Source organism: Sturnira hondurensis, unplaced genomic scaffold (genome assembly GCF_014824575.4).
Source record: "Sturnira hondurensis isolate 20B ecotype Veracruz unplaced genomic scaffold, ASM1482457v3 Scaffold0021214, whole genome shotgun sequence".
Taxonomy (NCBI): domain Eukaryota; kingdom Metazoa; phylum Chordata; class Mammalia; order Chiroptera; family Phyllostomidae; genus Sturnira; species Sturnira hondurensis.
The window spans coordinates 5,558,394-5,584,970 of NW_028093845.1; the positions used below are offsets into that span (position 1 = coordinate 5,558,394).

At 39.0% G+C, this 26,577-nt stretch overlaps 1 protein-coding gene across 1 annotated transcript in view; it reads right to left on the reverse strand.

Annotated features, from left to right (window-relative positions):
* The window catches only part of ENPEP (glutamyl aminopeptidase), an 84,702-nt gene that overhangs the window by 13,562 nt on the left and 44,563 nt on the right, over positions 1-26,577 (reverse strand). Inside the window, exons 9-14 of the mRNA XM_037031886.1 lie at positions 25,205-25,270; positions 24,950-25,101; positions 16,614-16,693; positions 7,918-8,054; positions 7,757-7,812; positions 1,059-1,209 (exon numbers count right to left, since the gene is read on the reverse strand). Coding sequence (XP_036887781.1) covers positions 1,059-1,209; positions 7,757-7,812; positions 7,918-8,054; positions 16,614-16,693; positions 24,950-25,101; positions 25,205-25,270 — 642 coding nt within the window. The remainder of the gene's footprint in view (positions 1-1,058; positions 1,210-7,756; positions 7,813-7,917; positions 8,055-16,613; positions 16,694-24,949; positions 25,102-25,204; positions 25,271-26,577) is intronic.

Sequence of the window (26,577 nt, forward strand, 5' to 3'; positions counted from 1 at the left end):
TGTAAGTAGCTTCTGGCACAACTTCAAGCCTTCCAACATTCGCATCACAGAGATGCCAGAAGGAGAAGAGAAAGAACAAGAAATTGAAAATCTATTTGAAAGAAAACTTCTCTAATTTGGTGAAGGAAATAGACGTGCAAGTCCAGGGAGCACAGAGAATCCCAAACAAAATGGTTTAAAAAACACCCACTCCAAGACACATCATAATTGAAATGCCAACAGTTAAAGATAAAGAATCTTAGCAGTTAGTTACCTACGGGGGATTTCTTATAAGAGTATCAACTGATTTCTCAAAAGCAACTTTGCAGGCTGGAAGGAACTGGCAAGAAATACTCAAAGTCATAAAAAGCAGGGACATGCAGCCAAGATTGCTCTAGCCAGCAAAGATATCATTTAGAATCAAAGGGCAGAAAAAGAGCTTCTCAGACAAAAAAACCCTAAGACAGTGTATCATCACCAGCCATTATTATATGAAATGTTAAATGGACTCATTCAAGAAAAAGATTAAAATTATGAACACTAAAGTGTCAATAAATATATTCTATCAACAATTGATCTAAAAAAGAAACTAAGCAAACAATAAGAACAGAAACAGAATTATGAATACGGAGAGCATTTTGATGGTTGCCAGGTGGGTGGGGGCTTTGAAGAATGGGTGAAGAGGTGAGGGAATTAAGAAGTACAAATAGGTAGTTACAGAATATCCATGGGGATGTAAAGTACAGTATAGGAAATGGAGTAGCCAAAGAACCTATACACACGACCCATGGGCATGAGTGTAGGGATTGCCTGAGGGAGTGGGGAGTGCTGGGTGGAGTAGGGTAAAGGAGGGAAAATTGGAACAACTATAATAGCATAGTGAATAAAATATAACTTAAAATAAAATAAAAATGGAAAAATAGCACCTCTTTGCTTTGCCTAATCAAGTCATTGTACTTTCCTTTGACTTCACTTGGCAAGAAAGATGTTTTATCTCCCAGGAGCTCCTTCTCTCAGAAATTTTCCTATTGTGCTAATGACTAAACATTTATTTTCATACAATATACCATTAACATTACCTCAATCATAGGGTATAGCTCTTTATCATCTTCAAACATGCTAATAACATAGGTTATAGCTGAAATGACTCTCTGCCATGGTAAATAATCCTCTTCCAGTCTGAGATACTTGGTCAAGTTCAGAGCTACCTTATAGTCCAGAAGCTGAGCTCTAAGAAAGGAAAAACAAACCACAGTTAATTAGAAAGATTAATTAGCTTCCATTTAACTGAAAGAATTAATATGGAGATTACAGATTTCAGTGTTAATGAGAATCCTTCTATTACACAATTTAGAAAATGTATTTTTGAAGCTTAAGCAAATAGTTTTGTTCACAATGATATATTATGCTTTCAAACATTCAATAGTAAATGGGAAAATAGAACATTAAAATGTACATTTGAAAATTCTGTGGCAAAATTTGAGATAAAACAACAGCCATGTGATTAATATGGATGAATAGAAACTTTTAAATGTTAGGTTTATAAACTAATTATAATAGACAAATACATCATCATTAGTATATCTGAATGAAATTATTTGTATTTGAAATGAAGAAACATGAATAACAATACTCACAACTCATAAATGCTTAAAACATTCCAAGTGAACTTATATTTCCCATAAAACATCTCCTGTTTTATACATTTTCCAATACTATGGCTAAATAAAAATAAACTTTGTTCCACCTGGAAATTTGAAGGTATTATTGGCATTTAAAAGTTTAAAGAATCCCATTTCTTCCTCCTTAGGAAGAGCGCTAGAATCTTTTGAAATCATATTCTTAGAAATCTGTCATGCTTCAATTTTGAGCCTAGGTTTTAGGAAGAATTTTATGAGAATCTTATTTTTCTAAATTATATTTGTAAGTTTGCATTAAAAATACATTTTAGATTATTGAATTAGTAACACTGAAGTATTGAGTGCTATTATGTTTGAGGTCATTTTGTGAACAAAGGTAATGTAATTATATCTTGACTTCTGAACAGTCTGACTAGAGGAGAGATAGATAAGAATACAAGTCTTTGGCATCATATGCTTTTTAGTAATGAGATATGATACAGAGTTTTCTTTTCAGTTCAAGGAGCTGATTTCTCTTATTGTCTCGGTTCCTGATCTGTGATTTAGGAGTTATATTCAGAGCGTTCAGCCTCCTTTAATAAAAGTATAAATAATATTGAGAAATAGAGTGTTTTATTGAGAATATGTGTTAAGTAAAAAACTGCAGAATGTTATGTTGACACCTGAAACTTGATAATTTGCTAATTTTAATCATTCTCTGTTTTCCCAAGAGGTTGGAGCAATGATTACATCCAATCAGTGTTTTTTTTTTAGGGTAATGCTGAAGAATAGTTGTTGCTCTAAGGATCAAATTAGCAAAGAGGTTAGTGAAATTTTAGAAAGAATGGCAGATAATTTGGTCAGAAATCAAGTGGGCTGCATACTTCTGGGAGGTGAAAAGATTAGAAGGGTCTTGGTTCCTAGGACCAGAAAAATTGGTTATTTGGACACCATAAATCTGATGACCCAAAGGTTAGAGGCCCTGACTAAGTGCTATGTATTCAAATGTTGAAAAATCAATGATCTTCTCCTGGTGTCTTATTTTTCCAGCACACTTGATAGCTATGTAATAGTTCCGCTTTGGTATCCCTTGTTTTCTTTACATCTGAGTCATATGGCCAGAACAGTGGAATGGGAGTGAATTTGGGGGGCTTGATATCACAGGAGATAATATTTTGAGAATTAAGATAATGTACTTTTCACTTCCCGAAAGCCATGTTACTCTGCAGCTCTACCCCTGGGATCAGTGGTATGTGATACCTCAGAGGAAAAACAATTACCATTTAGAACCATGATCCCTAAATTTAAGTCTCTATCAGCAGTACTGGAAAGCCAGTTAAATCATACTCTTGGGTCTCAGTCCCAGAATTTCTGATTCCATGGGTCTGGAGTAGGGCCTAAGTACCCGCATTGCTCACAAGTTGCTAGGCAATGCTGATACTGCTGGGACCACAAGTGAAGAACTGGTTTTTTAGAACAGTCTTCTATAGTGGCTCACCCGTATCTCTTTACAGCTCTATGTTGGCTCACAGTTGCCACCTTCTGCAAGCCAGAAACATTTATCTTGCCTAAGAGGTTGTACAACCCTTACTCCTGACCATTAATCGATCACCCGATTCAGGAATGCAGCAAGCCATCCTGGGTTCCTGTAGTTGACCCCACTCTGTGGCACAATTCATAGCTTCCTAGTAGAATCTGACAAAGCCAGGCTCCAGATAAGACCATGTCTTTGCTCAGCTTTTCCTCCCCGCTCCATCCTGCTCCATGTACTCTCTACCTCACGAGAGCACTGTCAATAGCCACAAGTACAAACCCTCCCATTTCAGACTCTGCTTCTAGGGAACTCCACGGAAAACAGCATTGTTTTTCAACTTTGAGTCTCAAGCTTCATTTCTTTTTAGGAAATAGCAAACGGCCATTCTGAAAGCCGGACTTGATTGAGAATGTTCCTTATTTCAAAACCTTCCATTTATACAATGAGAACCCAGCCTGAAGGACTCAAATCATAGAATTTTCTTATAACTCACAGTGTAGAGAGGATGGAGGCTATACCTTAAAGAAAGTTCCCCCCCAACTCCATGGAGAAGAAGAGGACAAAGGGGTCCTCTGAGGGAATTCCTGTTCTCCTGTCCTGGGCTGAGGCAGGCAGGAACTATGAGGAATCCTGTAGCAGAGATTTCTTTTTGCTCTCCTGGATGTGACTGCATGGTCTTTCTCAGAGGAGCCTGGGTTAAGCACAGTGTCTTGTTAAACGCAGCTCTGAAGGGCAACATTAGAACAACCAAGAGAGGTGCCCATGTGGATGGAACTGACTCCACGTGTTCATGTCCGGCAAAGCCTTCAGGTGGTGTGGAGAGCTTTGGAAAGTTCCCATGTATCTGGTCAACATTAAAGTGTCAATGAAGTTCAGATTTCTGGCTTAAAACAGACCCTGCTTATCTTTCCCCATTTGTCTACTTCTCCCTATTATTTACAAAGGACTGTCCATGAGGAGGCTGGACAGTTGCTTATCCCGTTCTGTGTTGTCCTCTGGTCACCACTGCAAATACTTATAAAATGGTAAAACTGGTCATCTAGGCATGGCTGAGGCTCCCCTGGTGGTCTTTATTTGCTAACAGTGGCCCTTATTTTGCATATCAATGGAGCCACTGATCCTTTAAACTTGGCCAGAATTCTGTTTGTATTATTAGCTTAGGGGTTCTTTTAAGCCATCCTCTGTGCCATCCCTCCCTTACCCAGAAACTCCTGCTCCAGCCCATGGGCCAATTAGCCATCTCTGCTTTCCCTTATGTTAATCTTGACCCTTCTCCTGGCTTTAGCACACAGGGGGCTGCAGAGCACAGCAGAAGCGATTGAAAAGAATAAAATCTACTGTAACGGGTGTGCAACAAAGAGTTTTTTTCTGCCTCAGTTTTGGCAAGGCCCTAAAACTCGGCCCTTTGGCCTACCCTCCAAAGTAAGATGCAGACCACAAAATTGGGGCTAACATACTCAGAAGCAGGTTTTGTGACCCTTAGCTAATAAGCAACCACCATCCTAGTAAAGAGGTTGGAATAGCTAAGTGGGAGAGAGTGACATTTTAGAAGAGGGCTTTGGGAGTGCCGTCGGGCTACTGTGAGGTTGTCCCCTCACATCAAGCTTAAGAAAGGGGCCTTTAGAGGGACCACTTGAAGAACATTACAGGTGTATCCTGGACCTCGGAGGCACAGCGGCCTGATGTCTAACACCCTACCCTGCGAAATCTAAAGAATAAGGGGTTGTGTTTGGCTAGTACTATGACCTCAGACTGAAACAGTGGGACAATGGAGTGGCCTGTCCTTTCAGACTTTGCCGGGGCAAAGGATACATGAACACCTGCTGTGGACCAGAAGTGGGTCAGAGGTAGTCACTTGTCCCTCAAGATAACCACAGGAGAAACACCCTTGGCCAGGAAATGGGTGTGAGCAGCAAAAACCCATGAAAACACCACATAAGAAGAATCAGTGTTAAACATCTCCAAGGTTCAGAGAGGAGCAAGAGTAGACAGCATGCCAGGAGTTTCCTGCTTTCACTTGCTCTCCTTGCTTTAAGGCTGGACCAACCAGAGGCAGCATAACGGGTGAGAAGCAGATGTTTCACACAGGGAAATGGAGAGGAAATCAAGCACCCTGCTCCCATTGGAGGTAGCTGGCCTGAAGCTGTCCTGAGGCGGGGGCTGGGAAAAACTCTGAAGTTGACAACTTTGATGATTTCCCTGGGCTGGGCAAAAAATCAAACTGAGCTTCTTTGGGGGACTGATGCAAAGTGACCGGGTAAATTTTTACATCTTATCTTAACAAATGTGTCTGGCTGGATATTCCATCCAGGGCAATAAGAGTCCTAGCTTCTCAAATGTGGGACAAGGAAATCAAGAATACATTTACTTTTAGATGCGCCCTGTTAGTCCTGCTTCTGCAATGTGATATCTTGTGGTTACACTTCTTTTTGAACACCTGAGTCTACCTGAGTAGAACTACGTAAATGCCAGTCCTCCCAGGGGCACTTCCCTATTTTACTAAACATTTTTCCTTTCCTTCTTCCTAAGGTTTCAGACTGGTCTGGACCCATCGCTAGCTAAAACTGGTGGAGTGTGTTCCTCTCGGAGTCGTGCTTTGCTCACATGTTGCAAAAGGAAATTGGATGATAGCTCAATAGCTCAGCTCATATTTCAGGTCTTTTCTGGATTCATTTTTGTGTGATTCTTCAAATTTTGTGGTTTTCAGATTTGTTTCACTTTCTTTCTTTCTGCAGCTCTTCAAAATTTTATGGGGCTATGGCCAAGGAGCTGAGCAAATGTAAGAAAGTCTTTCACTTGTGTGAGTTATTCGCTTTATACACGGTTCCTCAAAGAGAGCTGTTCAAGTGGCTTTTACTTCTTAAAGCAAAAAGAACTGTGTGTATTGTGCTGTGATGGGAATTAAGCTATAAAGGTATCACAGATCTGTGTAATTTTTAACAGCAAAGATGCTAAGCTTTGCAAAAAGTTATTATATATTCACAGGAGAGTTTTCCTGAAAAAATTTCTAATGGTTCTATTATAATTTCCCAAGTCTACATAGTGTCTGGTACAGAGTAGGTGCTCAATGAGTATTTATTAAACAAGTGACTGACATACTGTAATATAGTGAAAATACAATATCAGCACGGGCCTGCGAACCACATGATCGCGGTTCAATTCCCAGTCAGGGCACATGCCTGGGTTGCAGGCCAGTTCCCAGCAGGGGACTCATGAGAGGCAACCAAACACTGATATTTCTCTCCTTCTCTCCTTCCCTTCCCCTCTAAAGATAAGTAAATAAAATCTTTACAATAAATTAATTTAAAAAAAGAAAATACAATATCGTTCCCCCTTCTCCACAGGGTACATGTTCCAAGACTCCTTGTGGATGCCTGAAAACTGTTAAGAGTACCAAACCCCATATATATATATATATATATATATATATATATATATATATGCATGTATTGAATACATATATATGTATATGTATATATATTCCAATACATTTATTTGTATTCATATATATACACATATATATTCTACCACATGCATACCTGTGATCAAGTTTAACTTATAAATTAGGTACAGTAAGAGATTAACAATAACTAATAAGTAAATAGAATAATTATAATATACTTAATAAAAGTAATGTGTCAGACTCTAGTGGACCTCAAGTAACTGAAACTAAGAAAAGCAAAACCACAAATAAGGGACAACTACTATAATTAATTTGTTATATACCCAGGAGATTAAACTTGGAGATTCACTAAAGTGAATCATAATGTTTATTACCGAAAAGGGATGCTACATTATGAATTCAGAAGGGCTTTTCCAAATTCTTCCTTGTTGCCACTAATCAATGGTGGATGCATTTTTACAATTTGCTGAGCACGCACTGGAGTTGTGTCTCATTCTCGGTACATAGTTCGTATCTAGCATGAAGCCACTACATGGCCAGCAAAAAAGTCAGCTGTGTTCCTAGCTCCCACAAAAGTGCCACAAATTCAACAAATACCAATTGAATTACTGATGTTAGACTACCTGAAAAAAATTAAACCTTAGAGTTACTATAGTTACTACTCTATCCCCCCAGTCTATGCTAATTATTTTTTTAAATGTAGGTCACTTTCAGGCCATGAAAAAAAAAGTCAGGTTTCCTAATGGTATTTTAATTCTACACAGTCCTCGCACATGGTCTCTCATTCTTCTTACTCCCATGACCTGAACAGTATGTGGTGACTCCAGCCATAAGAATCTTACAATGGGCTTCCGCTCACAGAACTGAGCTTACGAAACACATTGTTTATCTTTTTCCTGAATCAAATTAGGAAGGTGTCCTTTTAAGCATTTGCAAACTTCATTCCTAATTAGCTCAAGGACTCTGATATAGACAAACGCTACCCAGAATCAACAAGGTGGGTGGGTTTTTGTGTGTGTATTAAGGGGACCATCAGTATTGTGGCTATGAGAGGCTCATATAAATTTTAAAAGAAGAGTTAAAGAAAAGAATAATGTTATAAATAGTGGCTTGGGATATTTTAAACTAAAATTAATTCTTAAATTTTGTTGTAATTCATTTTGAAAATTTATGACAAAATCCACAGTATTTTAAATGATCTAATCTCATTCCAAAACCCACCTTGCCAAGGCAAAAGCATCATCAATAAGACTTGCCCGATCAGCAGAGGAAAAGTCCTGGGAAGAGGAAGAAAGAGAGTTAAGAAACATGATGCTTAAAGTAAAGTGTTAAGATGCTGTTCTTAGAATGAAAATACAACTCACAGTCATTGCTACTCTTACCTTGGGGTTGGTGTTAAGTCTGGTAGCTATCAGGTCCCAGGTTGGTACTTCATAATTTACACGATAAAACCCAATGTGATCTGGGTTTATTTTGAGAAAGACATTTCCACTAGGATTAGAAGAGTTCAAAGTGATTCCTGTGATAGTAAATAAACACTAATGAGAAACATATTTGCATACAATGTAAACACAGAGACATTAGGCCCAGACCATAAAGAAAAAAGAGAAGAAATATTAAGTAAAAGAGTTGAATTTGACTTATCTCCAAACCCCAAAGCCTAATTCTTATTTTGTTGCCCAACATTAGAATGTCACTGTAATATGTGAACCGAAAAAAAAAAGGAATGTAAGTGTCCTTGTAATTTGTGATTTGTATTTTTTACTGGGAGAAGCTTACCAAAAGGGTAAAATAATTTTGTGCTCATCAATCCTTCAATAAAAGAAAACAAAGCCTAGAAACAAGGAGGTCACGATGGATTAATCACACAAAGAATATTCACTGAAACAGCCTGGCGAGAGGACAAAAATGTAAAAACATTTAAAAAATACTTTGTTTATTAAAATCAACATTCAAATTCATGGAAATGGCTATTGCTAAGCAGGATGATTTGAGAATCAGTAAAACTTTTAAACTGTCAAGGCTTGTGCTAGAACTGAAACCTAAACATGACATCTTTTACTTTATAATTTATTCCATACTTGCTCTTCCAATTTTATCTTTGTAAAATCTTTTACTTTATTTCAGTTGATTACACCAATGCTTTTTCATCAATGGATTTTTCTGAATTAACTTTTTAAAGTAGCGCCCGCTATTTATATAAGGCTCCAGTAAACAGATTTTAGGAGCTCAACGTTGAAGGAACACAGACTTAAGATTTAGGTAAAATACATCCTTCACATAATAGCTATGCTCCAACATGACCAGATTTGTTAGGATTACTCCTATACTTTCATATATATATATATATATATATATATATATATATATATATATATATATATACTTTCCAATATACATATATTGGAAAGTATAGGAGTATATATATATAGTGTGTGTGCATGGCCAGTGTACAATTTAAATAAGGTGTGAGATTACTTAATGTATTGAGGAATTGCCAACAGCTCAGTGCACTGACAGTGTAGACCATGATCCTGGAAAGTAGGAGATGAGGCTGGAAATAAGGGCTGGGGCTGCACTGTGAAGCCACGTTAAGGAAGCCGTCTTTGGAGGATGATAAGATGGTGAAGACTTTTTAGCAGGGAAACAACATACTTAAATCTGTTTTCTAGAAAGATAATTTTGATAGTGGTATGAGAGACATACGGGAAGGAGATTCTAGAGCCACTGTAATAATGCAGGGCAAGAGAACGAGGGCTTACCCTAAAGTGGAGATGATGAAAATAGAAAAGAGATGATGTATACAAGAGACACAGCACAGGTAAAATCAGCACAATTCTGTTTCTCAGTTGACATGGAGAGTTAGCGAGTAGGAAAATGGCTTGCATGACTGGATGAATAACGAATCTGCCCTTAGAGAACAGAGGAGTATGCGTCAGTTTGGAAAGAAAGGTGATTTAAATTTTGCAAGTATTTATAACGTTTGGACGATATCCAGGACACAGTAGTTTTTCATAATGTATTTGTACCCTCTTCAACAAGACAATAAGTTTCTTCAGGACCTTTCAGAGTAGGCACTTGACAAATTACAAACTTTTACCTCACTCATGTAGTATTTCTTTCTTTGTCGTTCTCCCATGGACAAGTTGTTAAAAGGAAGCTAATCTTTTGGCAACACACACTTTGAATGTTTGTATCAGGGGGAGAGCCTCTTGCTAAGCACAGGGCCATGTGTTACAGGAGAAAGAGCATGGACTTCCAAGTCTGACAGACCAAGGATAGAATCCTTGCTCTGTGACTCACGGGCGGTTTGATCTTGGCCAATCACTTGACCTCTCTGTGTCCCAGCTGACCACGAGAGAAACAGGGATAAAATTCCCTCACAGGGTTGCTGTGAAGATTAAATAAGATAACACAGCAAAGTGCTGGTCGTGTAGTTGTGTGCACAACAGATGGTAACTATCCCCCATACTATGAAAGGGGATATGCCTCCAGCTCTATAAATAGCACAGCAAATATAAATAACATGGAGAAGTTCCTGGCAATCCATCTAAACACTGCAGTATTTTAGTGTGCTTTATATATACCTAGTTAAGCCTGTCTAAAGTTACTGTGATTTTTCTCACTTTATAGATGAGGAAGCTGAGATCCAGGAAATTAGTAGTTAGAGACTTCCCAAGTTCATGATACTTTCAGAACAGTTGTCAACAGCAAAATACTGTTGGTTGTTTAGTTACATAATGAAATAACTGGGACTAACATACTGATGCTTATTATAGAGAATGGAAGTAACATGCTTTTATCTTCCGTATGAATGTGTATCTCCCATATACCTGCTCACACACACAGAAAATGCACATATGGAACCTTGTTGTTTTTATAATTAGTAATCTTTTTCTTTGGAATTATATTATAAACACCTGCAATTTTGTTTTATATACATGAAAATGTAAATTTAATGGTCATATAATACTCTATCATTCAATTTATGTATTATTTTATTTTCTTTCTTGCTGATTTTATGCACAAAAGTGTTGCATGTTGAATGAATTAATTTGGGGGTAGGTGCTCCTTCTAGAAAAAATTTTTTATTATTTTTAGATGATTTAGAACATAAATGACTACACCTTTTCAAAATTTCATGCAGTGGCTCTTTAATTTCAACCCAAATAGATTTCAGTAAGACAGCACACATAATAATTCCTTAATGTACTATTTTATATTAATAATTACAACAAACTTTAGACAACTAGACAGCTTGTGATAGCCTGAGATCTCTAGAAAACTAAATATTTTTTCTTTGGTTATAAAAATGCTGTGCTGCATTAATCTTTAAGTGAATTATTTTTCAGTGTGAAATGGCAGCTTATATATTATTACATTTTATGTATCACACAATAGTAAAGTAGCTGAAAGATAAAGGGTAATAATTGTTATGTATTACGCACAAATTGTGCTGGAGAGCTAAAAACTTCAAGTAGGATGATGCACTATCAGGATTTGGGGTCAAGAAGAAAATTTCTCTCTCTGGACCTAAGACTAACATGAAACACTGAAAAATGCATTGCTTATCCATTTGTGGCAAGGTCTTCAACAAGTTGCTTAGTCAGGAAAGTATTAATGATTCTGTCCCTCCTCAAACTCAGCACAAGGCCTAGAGTATCTCCCAGAAAAGAAAGTTATAATATTAATATTTAACATATAATAAACAGAAATCTGGAAAAGTGCAAACTGGCTATCCTGATGAAGATTGTCACCAGCTGTGACTTTGGCGATGGGGACGCCGTCACTGCAGAGAAGGGCTGGGTGGACAGGGAAAATCTGTCAGTGTGTCTCCAGTCTGCCCAGGGAACCAGGCACCCACGTGGGCTGGTATATGTGTTCCAGATCTTTTAACATTTCTGCTCCTACCGAGAACAGTGTATGTGGCAGAGACCTGTCAGCTATTTAGCACACTGTTCCCACTTCCTCCTGGGTACACGGCTACACTGTATTTGTCAGCCTCCTTTACAGTTAGGTGGCTATACACGACTGAAAACTGGCCATGAGTGTGGACGAAACTAGTAAGTGCTCTTCTAGGCCTGGTCCCTTCATTATCTTCCTGTGTCGTCTGACCAAATGCCAAAGATCCAGCAGGGGAGTCCAAGGTCCAGGAGGGAGGTGGAGCCATAAGAAGTAAAAAATAATTTCTCAGTCCTTATATGGGGGAGGACCACCTTGGAGAAAGGGCAAGTCAAGAAAACTTCCCTTGGACTATTGCATGAATAAAAAATTTTTATTTCATGCAGTCACTACTGATAGCCTCTAAATTAAATAAATAGACCCCCCTGGTTAATGTGATACATAAGGCTTCCACAGTATGACATCTCTAAATAACTGATCTACCTTAGTTCTCTCTTTATCCTTCTTTTAAACTTTTTTAAAGATGTTATTTATTTACCTTTAGAGGGGAAGGGAAGGAGAGAAGGAGAGAAATATCAATGTATGGTTGCCTCTCATGTATTCCCTGCTGGGAACTGGCCTGCAACCCAGGCATGTGCCCTGACTGGGATCGAACCGAGATTGTGTGGTTCGCAGGCCTGCACTCAATCCACTGAGCTACACCAGCCAGCGCTCTCTTTATCTTTCTGAAATAAACTTCCTTCCTGAAAAAAAGATAACCTAATTACCAGATATAACATTCTAGTTCACTTTGGCAAGTATATTCTTATTCGCATAAATAACAAAATAATGTTCTGATACTCTTGACTTATGTGAATAAATCTTCTAAGACTTGGTCAACCAGGGGTGACCCGATGAAACTGAGCTTCTGAACCTGTAAAACTGAATCATTAATAATCCAATCAAAATTCAAACATTCCAGCCCTGGCTGGTGTAGCTCATATGAAAAATTTAAATATGAGGACCATCAAATTTTAGTAAAATCCTATTTATATATAGTCAGAATTTGGCCATCTGAACCACCTAGAATGGGTTCCCAAATATGAAGTCAGTCACCACAAAGTCCTGATGAGGGTTATGCCCGAGATCCTCTCCTAGACCCTGTGTTTAGAAATGCCTATTTTAAAATCCTATGTTTTAGCAAAATTAGTTATCTGATATCATGTGATAATCTTCAATTATTCTAAATGTTGGAAAGCAGGAGATTAAAAACAAAGAGGGGGAATACTATTAAATGTAGACGCACTGACAAAAGCGAAAATACAGCAGGTAACACTAAACCCAGAGGCATGAAGGATGCACAGGTCATCTCCAAAAGCACAGCTGCCCGGAGACAAGCAAGCCTTCATTAAGCAACGACTTCCTAAACTCTTAGCAAGGTTTTGGATGCACACAGCACCCTGTTGGGAACAGCGTGGGCAGGGGACAAGAAGTCTGATGTGTGAAGTTTGTATCTTCAGGGAGCTTGGAATTGACTTTAAAAAGAAAAGACAAATCACATGACACTTAAACAGCAATGGAACTGTTTAAAATATAAAGTAAACAGTACTAAGAATAAGGATTAATAAAACCGACAGCATAAAATACGCTACAGATGGCAAGAAGAGAGATTTTTCAGGGCAAGGTTCTCTCCTTTTGTTATATATAACGTGTAAAGAAAAGACCTTGGGGGAAGTCCCATCACTGCCTGGGAAATTTCTAACTGATGAGTCATCGAAGCAGCCAAGACAGGGAGGTAAGGCTGGTAACCTGAGCTGACTGCCCATTCAGTACACTGAGCTGCAAGCGGAGGGTGTCCCCAAATAGGAAACAGGGACTTAGTGCATAGCCTGAGAATGGAACAGGCATTTTGACATAGGAAGAGATGGCTAGTTTGCTTTTGGCTACGTGACTCGTCACGATTCTGAAGATTCAGATAAAAATAGGTTTTGTCATCAAAGCTCAGTGGGCATTAAGAGTTTACTAATTAATTTATTGATTGATTCATTCATTCATTCAATAAACAATTACTAGGTACCTGCAGGAGATAAAAAAGAACAACAAAAGATAAGCTCCATCTCCTCAAGGAATAGTCTACGGAAAGGGGTGAGCCAGGTGAGTCAATAGCTACAGGGGAAAAAAAATGTGCCAGCTATACAGACAGACAGAGAGTCGCAGTGAGAGCCCTCTGCTCTCTTCCTGTCATACTAGTGTTCACTGTCCAGAGCATTGTCTACACTCAGTCAAGTCCTGCACCCATTTAAATTCTGCCTTTAGGTCCCCTAACTCTAAGCCTAGCTGTCTCTTTCTTTATGCCCTTTCCTGAACCCCCAGATGTAGGCCAGTGCTTCTCCGGGGAGCACCTCCGGCTATCACCACAGGAGGCACGTACAGCACAGCATTATACTGCATACTGCTGGGCCCACACTCTCCCCGGACAATAAGTGCAGGCAGGGTAAGGACTGCGACGTTTTCCGCTTCAGTTTGTCTCCACGCCTATACCTGTGTTTGGCACATAAGTTATTCCTCAATAAATACCTGCCTGAAAGAATCAATTATTTATTTAATTAAAGATGAAATTGATTATTCAAATATTCTAATATATAAATAATATATAAAATATTTATTGTTGTTAACTTTTTAAATTTACTCTTTTTTAGAGAGAGGGGAAGAAAGGGAAAAAGAATGAAAGGGAGAGAAAGAGCAATGTGCAAGAGATACATGGTTGCCTCTCATGCACCCCCAACTGGGAACCTGACCAACAACCCAGGCACGTGCCCTGACTGGGAATCGAACCAGCAACCTTTCATTTGGTAGGATGGCATTCAATCCACTGAGCCAAACCATCACTTGAGTAAGCTTTAGTTAATCTAGAAAATTCACTGTGTGGGAGCCTCGCTTTATAAAAATTATGGGCAAATTACGTCAGTATAAACCAAGTATTCATGCTTTTAAATTTGTACACAGCAAATCAAACAGTTTCCAAGACATTTCTCCAATCTTCAGTGAACCAGTGGTGACCAATGGGGAAAATACATGGTAATGGTTAAACCAAATCTACCCAAAACCTCCCAATGGGATCTTGGCCTTATTACGCCTTTAATCAGTGCTATTACACACTTTTAAAGCTGTCTCTTTTCTGATTCTCCGTCTTCCTTTGGCAAATGTGCTTATGAGTACAAAAATGATCAGAAGACAGTTCAGAAAAAATAGAACTTGGTACTCAAACACAGCATAATCATAAAATACCAAGACAAAATAGCACTGGTCTGGGAATTCTGGAGGAGTTCAGAAAAACTGTCAATCACAACAATTAAAGTAATTGTAGCATAAATGACTAAGAGAAAGTTTTGTTGTAAGAGCCACAGAAAAAGGATCTTATCTGGACAGTTGCAAAGCGGGTAGAGATTACAGTTAAAGTAAAAAAAAAAATCACGAAAACAATTTATAAAGAAAGTAAAAAAAAAACCCAAGGTGAAGAAACCTACACTACCCACACAAGAACTTCTGCACAAGTGTTTATAGCAGCATTATTCATAATAGCCCGAGGGCAGAAACAATAAAAATGCCAATCAACTGATTGCTAAGTATATAAAAGCTATCTTGATATGACATGGATATAACTTGGCGATAAAGAGGCATGAAATACTAACACATGCTGTGAGAGGAATGAACCCCGAAAGCATCATGCTAAGTGAGAGACGCAGTCACAAAATACTACATACACCATTCCTTCACATGAAATGTCTCAAACAGGAAAATCTATAAAGATAGAAAATGGATTAGTGGTGACTTAGGGCAATGGGTTTGGGAGGTGTTAACAACTAAAGAGTATGGAGTTTCTTTGCGAGGTGATTAAAATGTTCTAAAATTGCATGTGGTGAAGGTTACATGTATCCATGAATAAAATAAAAACTATTAGACTATATGCTTTAAATGTGTGAATTGCATAACATGTGAATTATATCTCAATAAAGCAGTTTTTTTTATAAATAATCTACTGAAAATAGAGTAAAATTTTAATTGCCAGGGGAAATAATACCTAACTAATATTTTAGAATATTTTGCAGGAGCAAATAAATATATGCAAATAAAAGATAGGTGATCTAAATACTTCGATGCTTAAGAAGCCAAGGGTGAAATTTTATATCAAATGCTATTCTTTTTTAATAATTATTTTATTGCAGTTCAATTACAGTTGTCTGCGTTCCCCCACTCGCCCCCCACCCCAACCAAGTCCACTCCCTCCGTGACCAAACACTATTCTGAAACCAAGTGATAGTGTGAAGGGGTGAGGAAGTGTCTGGTTGTCTTAGACAAGCCATGGTTTTGAAACCCAACGCAGACACAATGGTAAAGTACAAAACGCAGGATTCTTCTGGGGTGGGTGCTAAAGCATGCCTTATGTTATTTTTTTTTTCAGTGATTTGAAGGAGACAGCATGTTGTACGTTCTCCTTGTTTTTATATGAGTGCAATTTCCAAGAAAGAAAAAGACAAATCAATGGAGACAGGATATAGAAATGCATTCATTTCGATTTAAGTGAGCAGAACAGTCACAGCTGAATTTTAACACAGGCAAGTGCCAGGTAATTCATTTAGGGAGATAGTGGAAGGATGGATGGAGAAATGCATGGATGAGTGGACTTAGAAACTGATAGTGTCTTGAGCTATTGATGACAACTCACAGCTCAGAAAAGATCATCTGAATATCTCAACATGTTGATTTGGGAAAATGGTAGGTCTAACTTAACAGCATTTAAAAAACCAGGCTTGTCATATAACATCTTAAAAAATCAACAGCTTACGAATCTGGTATAAAGAAATAAAGGAAAGGAAGAAAGAGGAAGAAAGGGAAGAAGGGAGGGAGGGAAGGGAGAAAGAAAACAAAAGGACATTGACTGATCTTCCAATTTTTGAGAATGGGATGCTTGTCCTTTGAATATGGGATTTATATCCTGTCAGTTGCAGTAAATCATTAAAAAGAATATCTCAAGGCAGGAAAGTTCTCCTGGCTGTAGATAAGTATTTGTACGCATCCATAAATTATTTAAGATATCTCTTCTAGCTGAAATTTGCATTATAAGTTTCAGCTTTACTGTTATTTTTTATGTTTATATCACATTAACCCAAAGAAGAAATAAATTGATGACATTTACCTCTCGTTTCTGACCTATTGTAGAGTGTAATACTCAACACATTATCTTCAGTCCATTTAACTGGAATATTCCACGTGTAACTAAAGTGTTTTAAAAAGAAAAATTTTACTTTTAGTACTAAAGAACTAAAACATAACCAAAGTAAATACAATTAAAAAGCAATAGACAAGCATACGTTCTATGTAAATGATCACCCAGCGTATGCGCTGCAATGAATACAGTTCATACAACGCTCTTGAGTGATGAAGACGGGCCATGTAAACTGCTTTCAATCTCCATACACTCCTAAAACTTAGAACTTTGGATCAAAAAAGTAGCTGAAGATAAAGATGACTATTTCAATAAAATGCCTCGAGGCTTTGGGAGAAAGATATTGCATAAATGTAACATCATATAATAACACTGAGCATTCATACACACACTTGCAACGTGCTCCAATATGCTGCAGTTTCTATCGAAACTGAGGAACACAGAGCATTTTTAGAATTCAGAAGGCAATCTTAAAATGGTGCAAAGGAAATAACACATTTTAGAAACCATGCTGAAGTGACACCACCACCACCATCATCTCTTCAAATTTCTCATGCTCCAAAAATCTCTAACTTAGAACCATGTGAACCAGGGCACTAAGAAAACACCATCAGGCAAGCATGTCTCAGTTTCCTCTTGATACTTAGCATTTTCTTGTGGTGGCTTGGGGGGAGAGGAGGTAACCTTTGTATTTTGATACAATATATATTTAACATTTTAGTCCTAAAAACTCATAAAGGAGATCTTAAATGATATATGACCCCTGTGTTCATTTCAGCATTATTTACAATAGACAGGATATGCAAGCAACCCAAGTACCCACGAATAGGTGAGTGGGTAAAAAAATTGTAATTTGCACAATGGAATACTACTCAGCCAGAAAAAGGAATGAAATCTTACCTCTTGCAATAGCATGGATGGATCTAGAGGGTATTAGGTTAAGTGAAATAAGCCAGAGAGAGAAAGACAAAGACCATACGATTTCACTTACATGTGGAATCTAAAGAACAAAATAGAAATAGACGCATAGATACAGAGAACAGACTGGCAGTTGTCATGGGGAGGGGGTTGGGGGGTGGCTGGGTGAAAAGGTGAAGGGACTAAGCAGTACAAATTTGTAGTTACAGAGATGTAGATTACAGCATAAGTAGGGAGTAGAGTCAATAATATCCTGGTAACTATGTATCGGGCCAGCACAGTGGTCCTCACCAGCTGTGGCACCAGAGACTGGTTTTGTGGAAGACAATTTTTCCATGGGGGTGGAGGTGGGGAGAGAGGACTGGGGGTGAAGCTCAGGAGGTGATGCAAAAGAAGCTTCACGCCCTGGCTCAACGCTCACCTCCTGCTGTACAGCTGGTTCCTGACTGGCCACCAACAAGTTCTGGTCTGAGCCTGGGGACTGGGGACACCTGGGCCAGGTGGGTATCTGAAGCAGTGGGCGGCCACTGTGTAAAGTACATGATTTTCTAACTGCTTTGCTGTACATGTGAAACTAGTACAGAATAATCAGCAATGTAAACTGTAATTGAAAAATAAACTAGATACAAACAAATTAAATGAGATCTTAAATGTCTTGTTCATTGTTTGTTCTCCTATCGTCTTCTATCAATCAGAACAATACAGGAAATCTAGGGATACGAAGAGGCTGTGTCTGGGTTTCTCACAGCCGGCCTTGTTTTTCTTCATCTGTTTGAGCCCCTGGTACAAAACGGGGGAATGATATTTCCTATTTTCAGTATATAATAAACTTTATGTCGTTCAGGGAGAATATATTTTGCTATCTACATGAAATAAATTATGCTTTGTTTCATAGTGATTGAAATGTTTTATAGGGTTGAGTTCTTACTAGCTCTCTTGGAGGATTCCATTGCAGTGGGATGTTTTGGGTTGCAAGTTTCATAGACCCAATATATAGGTTGTTTCCTGGCTGCTGCAGCAGACGCTGTCAATGGGCCACCCTTACCTCCTCGAGTCTCTTTGTCATTTTCATACACCCAGATTCCACTGTGCTTTCCCTGTCACAGCCAGCACCCGGATCTCCCTGTCGGAGGACTGCCCTCTGGCTGCCTGAGCAAGGAAAGCCAGATTGGCCAGGGAACTTACATTCTTGGATGCAGCCCTCAGCCAGCGATGGATGGGCATGAGACTTCCTTGCCTCATCTGTCAGGACCTCCTCTCTGAAGCACTGTCTCCAGACACTGTCTTCTGCAACACTGGCTTGATACTGTACCCTTTTCTGCCTGATTTCCCACTTCCCCGTCCTCTGCCAGTCTTGCTTAGAAACCATCCTAATGAGAGGCTATCACTTGAACAATCACCTTAGGGTCTGCTTTTAGGGAAGCCAACCTAAGAATGATCCCTTGTAGCTTCTCAGACACACAAAGAAGCATATTTCAAAGCCCTATCCTACCTACACATTTCACTCTTTCACTGCTCTGCTCATTGCTGCTGCATGTAAACTACTAATATTCATTTCTCCTTGCCTTTCCCCAGTGCCAACCTGATTGAAACAACAGAGCCCCATGCACACACTCAACTGTTTCTTCCAAAACATGGTGTCTGGGGCTGCATTGTGCCTGGAAGTGAGCACAAGTTAGACTGCTAAGGTCATGTTGAAAAATGTTGCTCTGAGGTCTGTAAGAGTATCATTAAGACAAAAAAGGACAGAGGGTTGAGGCTATATAGTTTTATAGTTTTAAAATCGCTTACAGGATCTAATCTAGGTGAAGCTGAGTAAAATAATAGACTATAGAATACAAAATGTGAAGCAATGGAAAGTACATCAACAAAGCAGTAGAGTCCCTATATGTTATCTAAAATTCAGGAGTATCAGATTTCATTTTTAAAAGCATAATTCACTTTTATCTTTATATCTAACAATATAACAGGCTCTGGCAGTATTCAATATGGTCACTTTAATGTTCAAACTGAACATTAAACATGAAACTGACTCTGGCCCAGGTAACACCCCCAGGCCCGTGCTTCCACACTGAGTGGCCTGTCAAAGACACGAGTTTGCCTGAGAGCAAATTCCCCCTGATGGAGACCTGGATTGGGACCGTTGCTAAGAGATGGCTGAGCCCATGGTGTTAAAACCATAACTTACACCATTTGGATTATAAAAAGTTTCTGGTCAGTAAGAATTCCCTAATCTTGGAACATTTAAACAGTGAGAAAGAGAAGGATGCTATTGAGTTTATAGTGCGCCTTAACTGACCACTGTCTACCTGACATGAACATACCTAAATAGGGAGCAGGAGGCCACTAGGGCTGGAGAAGGACTTCATTACTTTCTGGGGGCAGGAAAGAACATATTACAATCTAAATTTTCAATCAAGTGAAAAATACGTAAGAATGACTTTTGATATGTTTTTATCTCACCTATTTGCTCAGGAGCAACTACCGATTTTTAACAAGTGTTCTCAACAGGAAAGCACCTGTTTCCTACATTTGTTTTTCTATGCATATGTAACTATGTTTTTTTTTAAATGGTACAATTTGATCGACTTTATGATAAACGAGCACTAAACATCATCCATGTATCAACCTAAATAAAGTAAAAACAGTAGCTGAAGGTAAAATGTTGACATAATTCCATGTTTTAAAACTTGAATGCCACTTATAGTTTTATTATGACTTAAAAAGTAATTTTAGACATGAATTTATATTTAGTTCACTTCTAAATAATTTTTTCTCCTCTGTGTGAAGAAGAACCCATAACCAAGGAGCGGTTTTTAAAAATTCAATTTCTCTGGTTCATGAACAGTGTTAATGATTCTGGCTCAAGGAATCGGGGTGGGGGGGGCGGTGCATTAGACAGACGGGAGCAGTTACTGTGCCGTTCTTCCAGCGGAAGTTGTTTCTCCAGAGAGAAATCTTTTTTTAGTTTTAAATAGCAGTTTTAAATACTGCCAATCTAATTTGCTAGAACATAAAACAGTAACTATGAAATAAACAGTTTATAGTTAACAGGACAATCAGACTTTATTCTGTTGATAACAAGTCACCTCTTTGTTTCCATTCATTCTTATACCGTGAAGAAGAGTGAAAATTTTTGCCATCATAATTTTTGCTTTCCAAAGTCAACAAATGATAAAGAAGTATACAGACACTCCCTGACTGATCTCATTTGGTCTAGGCACTCACATTTCCCTTTGTTTGGGGAGAACAACTAATTTTCGGAACTTGGATCAGAGGACGGTATCCAGTGTCTGCAGTTCCCCTGGCCGGGAGCGCTGCCTGCCTGAGGGCTCCAGGAGGGAGGCTGGGCGCAGGCCTCCACCCCAAGGAGCAGCGCGGGCCTTCTCCGTGTTTCTCCAGTGCAGGTGCCAACCAGTACCTTGCAAGTAGCTAATTTAATAATTCTCAGGGCTCTTCATTCTCTGAGGTCATGGACAGAAGGTATTTCGCCAATTTGAATTTTTGTAAACACCCAAGTGTGCTGTTAGCGACTTAATTCCCAAAGCTCTGAATCAGAAGCCGGAACACAGGTTCTGTTACTTACCGCATAAAGCTGGAGAATTGAGCATAGACACACACATCTCAAAGTGTGTCTGTAAAGATTTTGCATTTCTCTAGAAAAAATGGCTATGAACACTATATAACAATATTCTAAAAGGAGATTGTTTTTGCAAAATGCATCTGATTGAATTGCCTGAATGTTGTTTTGCTCTTTAATTAGGACTTTGAGCTCAGCCTAATCTTTGAAACATCGGCCACACCCCTGGGTGCAGCGGATCATTCCACCGGCTCTCCTATCTCCCCACAGTACTACCCTAGCCAGTCTCCCTGTCCCACTCTTCGCCCTCTGATTTGTTCTCCATAGTGCAGCCAGAGGAGAACTTTGAAAAATGTAAATAAGATCCACCAATTCTCTCCACAAAGTCCTCGAGTGAGCACACCGTTGTTCAAAACCTTTAACATGGTCTACATGCCCTGCATCTGCGTTCCTCCCAGCTGTGTCACCCACGACTCCTCCCAGGGCCTCCTGATTGCCCAGTTTCTTGGGGCCGGACAGCCTGCGTTGGAGTCAAGGCTCCATGGCTTCTACTCTGTGTAACCATGCAGAAAGAATGTAAGCACTTGCTGCCTCCACTTCCCCATCCATTGTACTAATAGACCATAAATAGTGTTTAAAATAGTGCCAGCTACTTAGAAAATTCTCAATGAGTGTTGCATGTTACACATTTCATGCTTTTCAACTGTGGAGCCCTCAGACATGTTGTTTTTGTCTTGAACACCCAGGATGGCCAACCCCCCACACCAATTTACTCAGCTTGGAAATCACTTCCTCTGTAGCTCCCTACCCCCCACACGTCCTGACCTACCCATCAATTCAGGCTCAGCCTAGCAGTGGATACATGTGACAGGAGAGAATAATTGCTGTGAAACTTCCAAACGGAAGCTTGTTTCACAAGAGAGAAATACTTTTAAATTTTAATACCTAAAGGCTCCACCAGTATTAAACTTGGCCAAGCTAATTTGCTAGAACATAAAACAGTAACAATAAAGAAAGGAGGCTACAGTTCATAAATGAAACACTTCCTGACACATTTCACACCCTATACCTCTCCTTCCTTGTGTCATCCTAATTGCTACTGAATAATTGATCTGCGATGATTTATATATGTGACTATAAAATAAGGCCAATGAGACTATTAAAAAAGAGATAACGAGGGAGAAGGGCTTCCCAGTGGAAATCAGGCAGTGGAGACTACATGCCACCTGAGTTGGGGTGGATGCAAAATTTTTTCCATACAAACTGTCAAGAAGTTAAAAGAAGGGACAATGAAAATTAGCATGGGTGAGACTGGACAATGTCCAAGGGGACCAGTGCCACACTGTGTAGCCCCCGTGTAGCCAGGATCCAGCCTAGGAAGAGGCTCAGGTGGGTAATGGGGGTCTGGAGTGACAATCCCAAAGGGGTACACCCAGGGGCTGGAGATCCCCAGATCCTGATTTTGTTCTCTCAATCTGGGAGTGGTTGGCACTTCAGAAACATATATATAAATAAGCATTCAGTTACACATAAAGAGATAAACTATGAAGACTTTTGTACAAGCAGCATTTACACAAGGATGATAAACTGAAATCATCAGTCGTGTTGTACATGTTTTGTCGGCTTTCACATAGTTCAGATTTTAAAAAGTCTGGCAAACTAGAGGAAATGACATATTTGATTTGTAATTTTTTTAAATATTTTTATTTATTTATCTTTAGAGGGGAAGGGAAGGAGAGAAGGAGAGAAATATCAATGTATGGTTGCCTCTCATGAGTCCCCTGCTGGGAACTGGCCCACAACCCAGGCATGTGCCCTGACTGGGAATCGAACCTCGATCATGTGGTTCGCAGGCCCGCACTCAATCCACTGAGCTACACCAGCCAGAGCTGATTTGTAATTTTAATTGGAATTCTTAGAATACCTTAATACATAGCTGTATTTGTCTAGATAGTTCCAATTTGGTAGTTAAAGGTTTGATTCTTAGTATGTTGAAAATGTCCAAGAAATTTGATATACTATATTTATAAATTTTAATTTGTTAAATTCATAAAAATGTATAGAAAAAACTTATTTTTTTCATATTTTATTTATTTATTTTTAGAGACAGGGGAAGGGCGGGTCACAACCCAGGCATGTGCCCTGACTGGGAATCAAACCAGTGACCCTTTGGTTCGCAGGCCAGTGCTCAATCCACTGAGCCACACCAGCCAGGGCTAAGGTTTTTAAAACTAGATTTATAAATCTATGTCTTTAGGTGTTTGTATTTTGAAATTGCAAATGGAATTTAATAAAATTTTAAGTGATGTTCAAAATTTTCTTATAAGTGATACATGCAAGAGAATCTGAGTTTGTAACTGCCATTTAAGCGCTTGGGAAAATTTCATTTGTACAATTAGTAAGCAAAACATCCTTTAGCAAAATGTAGAGAAAGCAGTGTTGAAAAGCCACAGTCTCCTTCTCCACACTTCCCACAGGCCAGCACGTCTTAGAAGCAACCTCTTTTAAATGCTTCTGGTTTTAACTCTTCCAATGTCTAACTCATAACTCTTGACACCTCTACTTTTTTAGATAGTATTTATTAACTCACCCAAGAAAGAAGGTGATTTACTTACTTATATTACTTTCTCATTCATTCCCCTTTTAACAGTCAAAATTTAATAAAATAAATTATTATTACTATTATTTTATTATTATTAGACTCTCTGTAGGTTACAATTTTCCCTTTAAATAATGTACTCATTCTGCTCTTTTTGTTTCATAAATGTGAGTATTGGTCCTCCTTCTAACTGCAAAGGAAGGATGTCTTGTGGAGTACTGGTAATAAACTGGCTATGGGGAGGAGTGTATAGTATCAGCTGATTTCCATTAACTCACATTACGACCAGTTATTCCAAGGTACCAGCATGATGTTACTGCTGTTATCCACAGCCAAGCATATGGAGACAATGCTCTAACCAGCTGAGCTACCTGGCCAGGGCAGGAGTCATGGGTTTTTTGACACTGTTTTCTCCAATGAACACAATTTCACTGGGAAGTCTGACTGTGCATGAATGAGGGGAGATGGTATCTCCACCCACCCATCCTACCATAACGAGGGAAGATTCACTCTGGACGTCTCAACCTAAGGGAAATCCCTAGCTCTCCTCTACTGATGTAAGTCAATTTCTTTAGACCCGCCCCCCCCCAAAAAAAAGCCCTCTGGAATTTTGCCTTGAGTCATTGCCAGACTTCTGAGAGCTCTGTACAGAAGGAAGGTTGGCAGTAGATAAAGGAAAAGTGGAGGGCAAGTTCTGAGGGCACAATGTCCTGAGTCTAGAATGCAAATGAGTTGCCTATTTTCAGCCTCATTTCTCACCTCTGCCACCAACTCTTCACGCTGACACTGAGCCCAGAGCCTGCCTAGGGAAAGGGACAATCAGCTTTCACTTACACTGCAAGTCTCTTTTCATTGTTTGCATCTTCCTTAGTTTGTCTTTTGTCAATATTTCTCCTTCTGTTTTCCTTCTTCTAGAATGCTCTGGTACATGGAACCCCTTCCCTTCCCTTCCATCCCCTCCCCTTTCTTTTCTGTTTCTTTCTTTCTTCTATTTCTTTATTCAGTGATATCTGGGAAGAATAGGACTTTGATGCATTTTGAACCCGAAGACCACTGAGCCATTTTTAAATGCCTTTGTTTCCCTAAAGACACCATACTGTCATATTATCCCCCATCAATCATGTACTGATGAAGAGCAAGATCTAAACACATGGCCATTATTTCCATAAAATTTCTGCTTTTCTCTTGAAACGCATTATAGACCCTTACCCAAGATCGGAAGGCGGCTGAGAAAGATTAGCTCTTGCGTCCAGCAGAAAGCGTTTCTGTATGATGGTCCTCTTATTTTCCACGCTGAGTACAGGATAACCCATCTGTTTGGTCCACGTGTCCATTACTTCTTTCACTGGTAAATTACTTGCCTAGGATTTTAAAAACATGAGATAAATAATCAAATAAAGGAGTGATTGGCAAATCATTTGTTAATAAAACAAAAAAAATATTTGGGTATATACTCCTCCTTACCTCTTCAAGTGCTCCCCAAAAATCTGAAGTTTTTGCATTCTTAAATTTGTATTTTTTCAAATAAGCCTGTATGTGAAAGAGAACACGTTCTTTAGGAGTCACTGTTTGCTTTTCTCATGCTTTCCCAACATGACCTGAATCCCCTGGACATATTTCCCTGAGAAGTATAATATAGCAAGTGTACCTGGAATGAAAAGCAAATGATATACTGTATGTAAAACATTGTTAACCTATAACAACACTGCACAAACAATAACTTACGTGTAATGCATAAGAAATATTTTTCTTACTGATGAGATAGGGTTTTTTCATCAATGGAATTGGGAATTTCATTTTTTTCATGACAAGCAATATAAGATACTTAAAGGGAGTCAAGTGTGCAGCAAACAGTCAACCGTCCCTAACATTTCTGATCTACTCTGAAGGATGACCCACAATTCCGTGATCTTTACTCAGTGGTGCTAACCTGGCCGCCCCTACTGGCTGCACCTCCTACCTTCAGTTGTAGTGGTGTCTTCTCACCGCAGACACTGTATGACCCCATCACACACATGAAGGATGAAGTGATGTGTGGACATAAAACAAAGGAGCTTGGCTCTACGCCAGGGCTCAGCAAACTTTTCCTGTAAAAACCTACACAGTAAGGATTTTATTTTTATTTTTTTTAAGATTTTATTTATTTATCTTTAGAGGGGAAGGGAAGGAGAGAGGGAGAGAAATATCAATGTATGGTTGCCTCTCGTTGTGTCCCCTGCTGGGAACTGGCCTGCAACCCAGGCATGTGCCCTGACTGGGAATCGAACCTCGATCCTGTGGTTCGCAGGCCCGCGCTCAATCCACTGAGCTACGCCAGCCAGCCAGGGCCTACACAGTAAGGATTCTAAGCATTGAGGGCCATAAAAATCTCTGTTGCAGCCACTCAACTCTGCCTCCATAGCCAAGAAGCAGCCAGGAATAATATGCAAATGAATAGGCACGGCTGCTTTCCAATAAAACTTCATTCATGCACACTGGTGTTTGAATTCCCCGTAACTTTCATGTGTCATGAAATAGTCCTCTTTTCCAGATTTTTTTAGCCACTTAAAAATTTAGAAACAATTTTGTTGGCCGGTCTTACAAAATTGAGCGGGAAGCCAGAGTCTGCCCACAGGCAGTACTCTGCAGACCCCACTGCACAGGAATGAGTATGCAAGCTTGAGAATAACAATGATAACGATGGTGGGGAAATTGGAGAAATTATTCAAGTAAGTCTTCACTCTTCAGGCATTTTTAAAATACACATTTTTAACTAAAAGACTTCCTTTGTAGGCAATTCTACTCATGAAAATCTCTGTACATCTGAGTTTTCAGAAATAATGGGACATCTCCCTAGA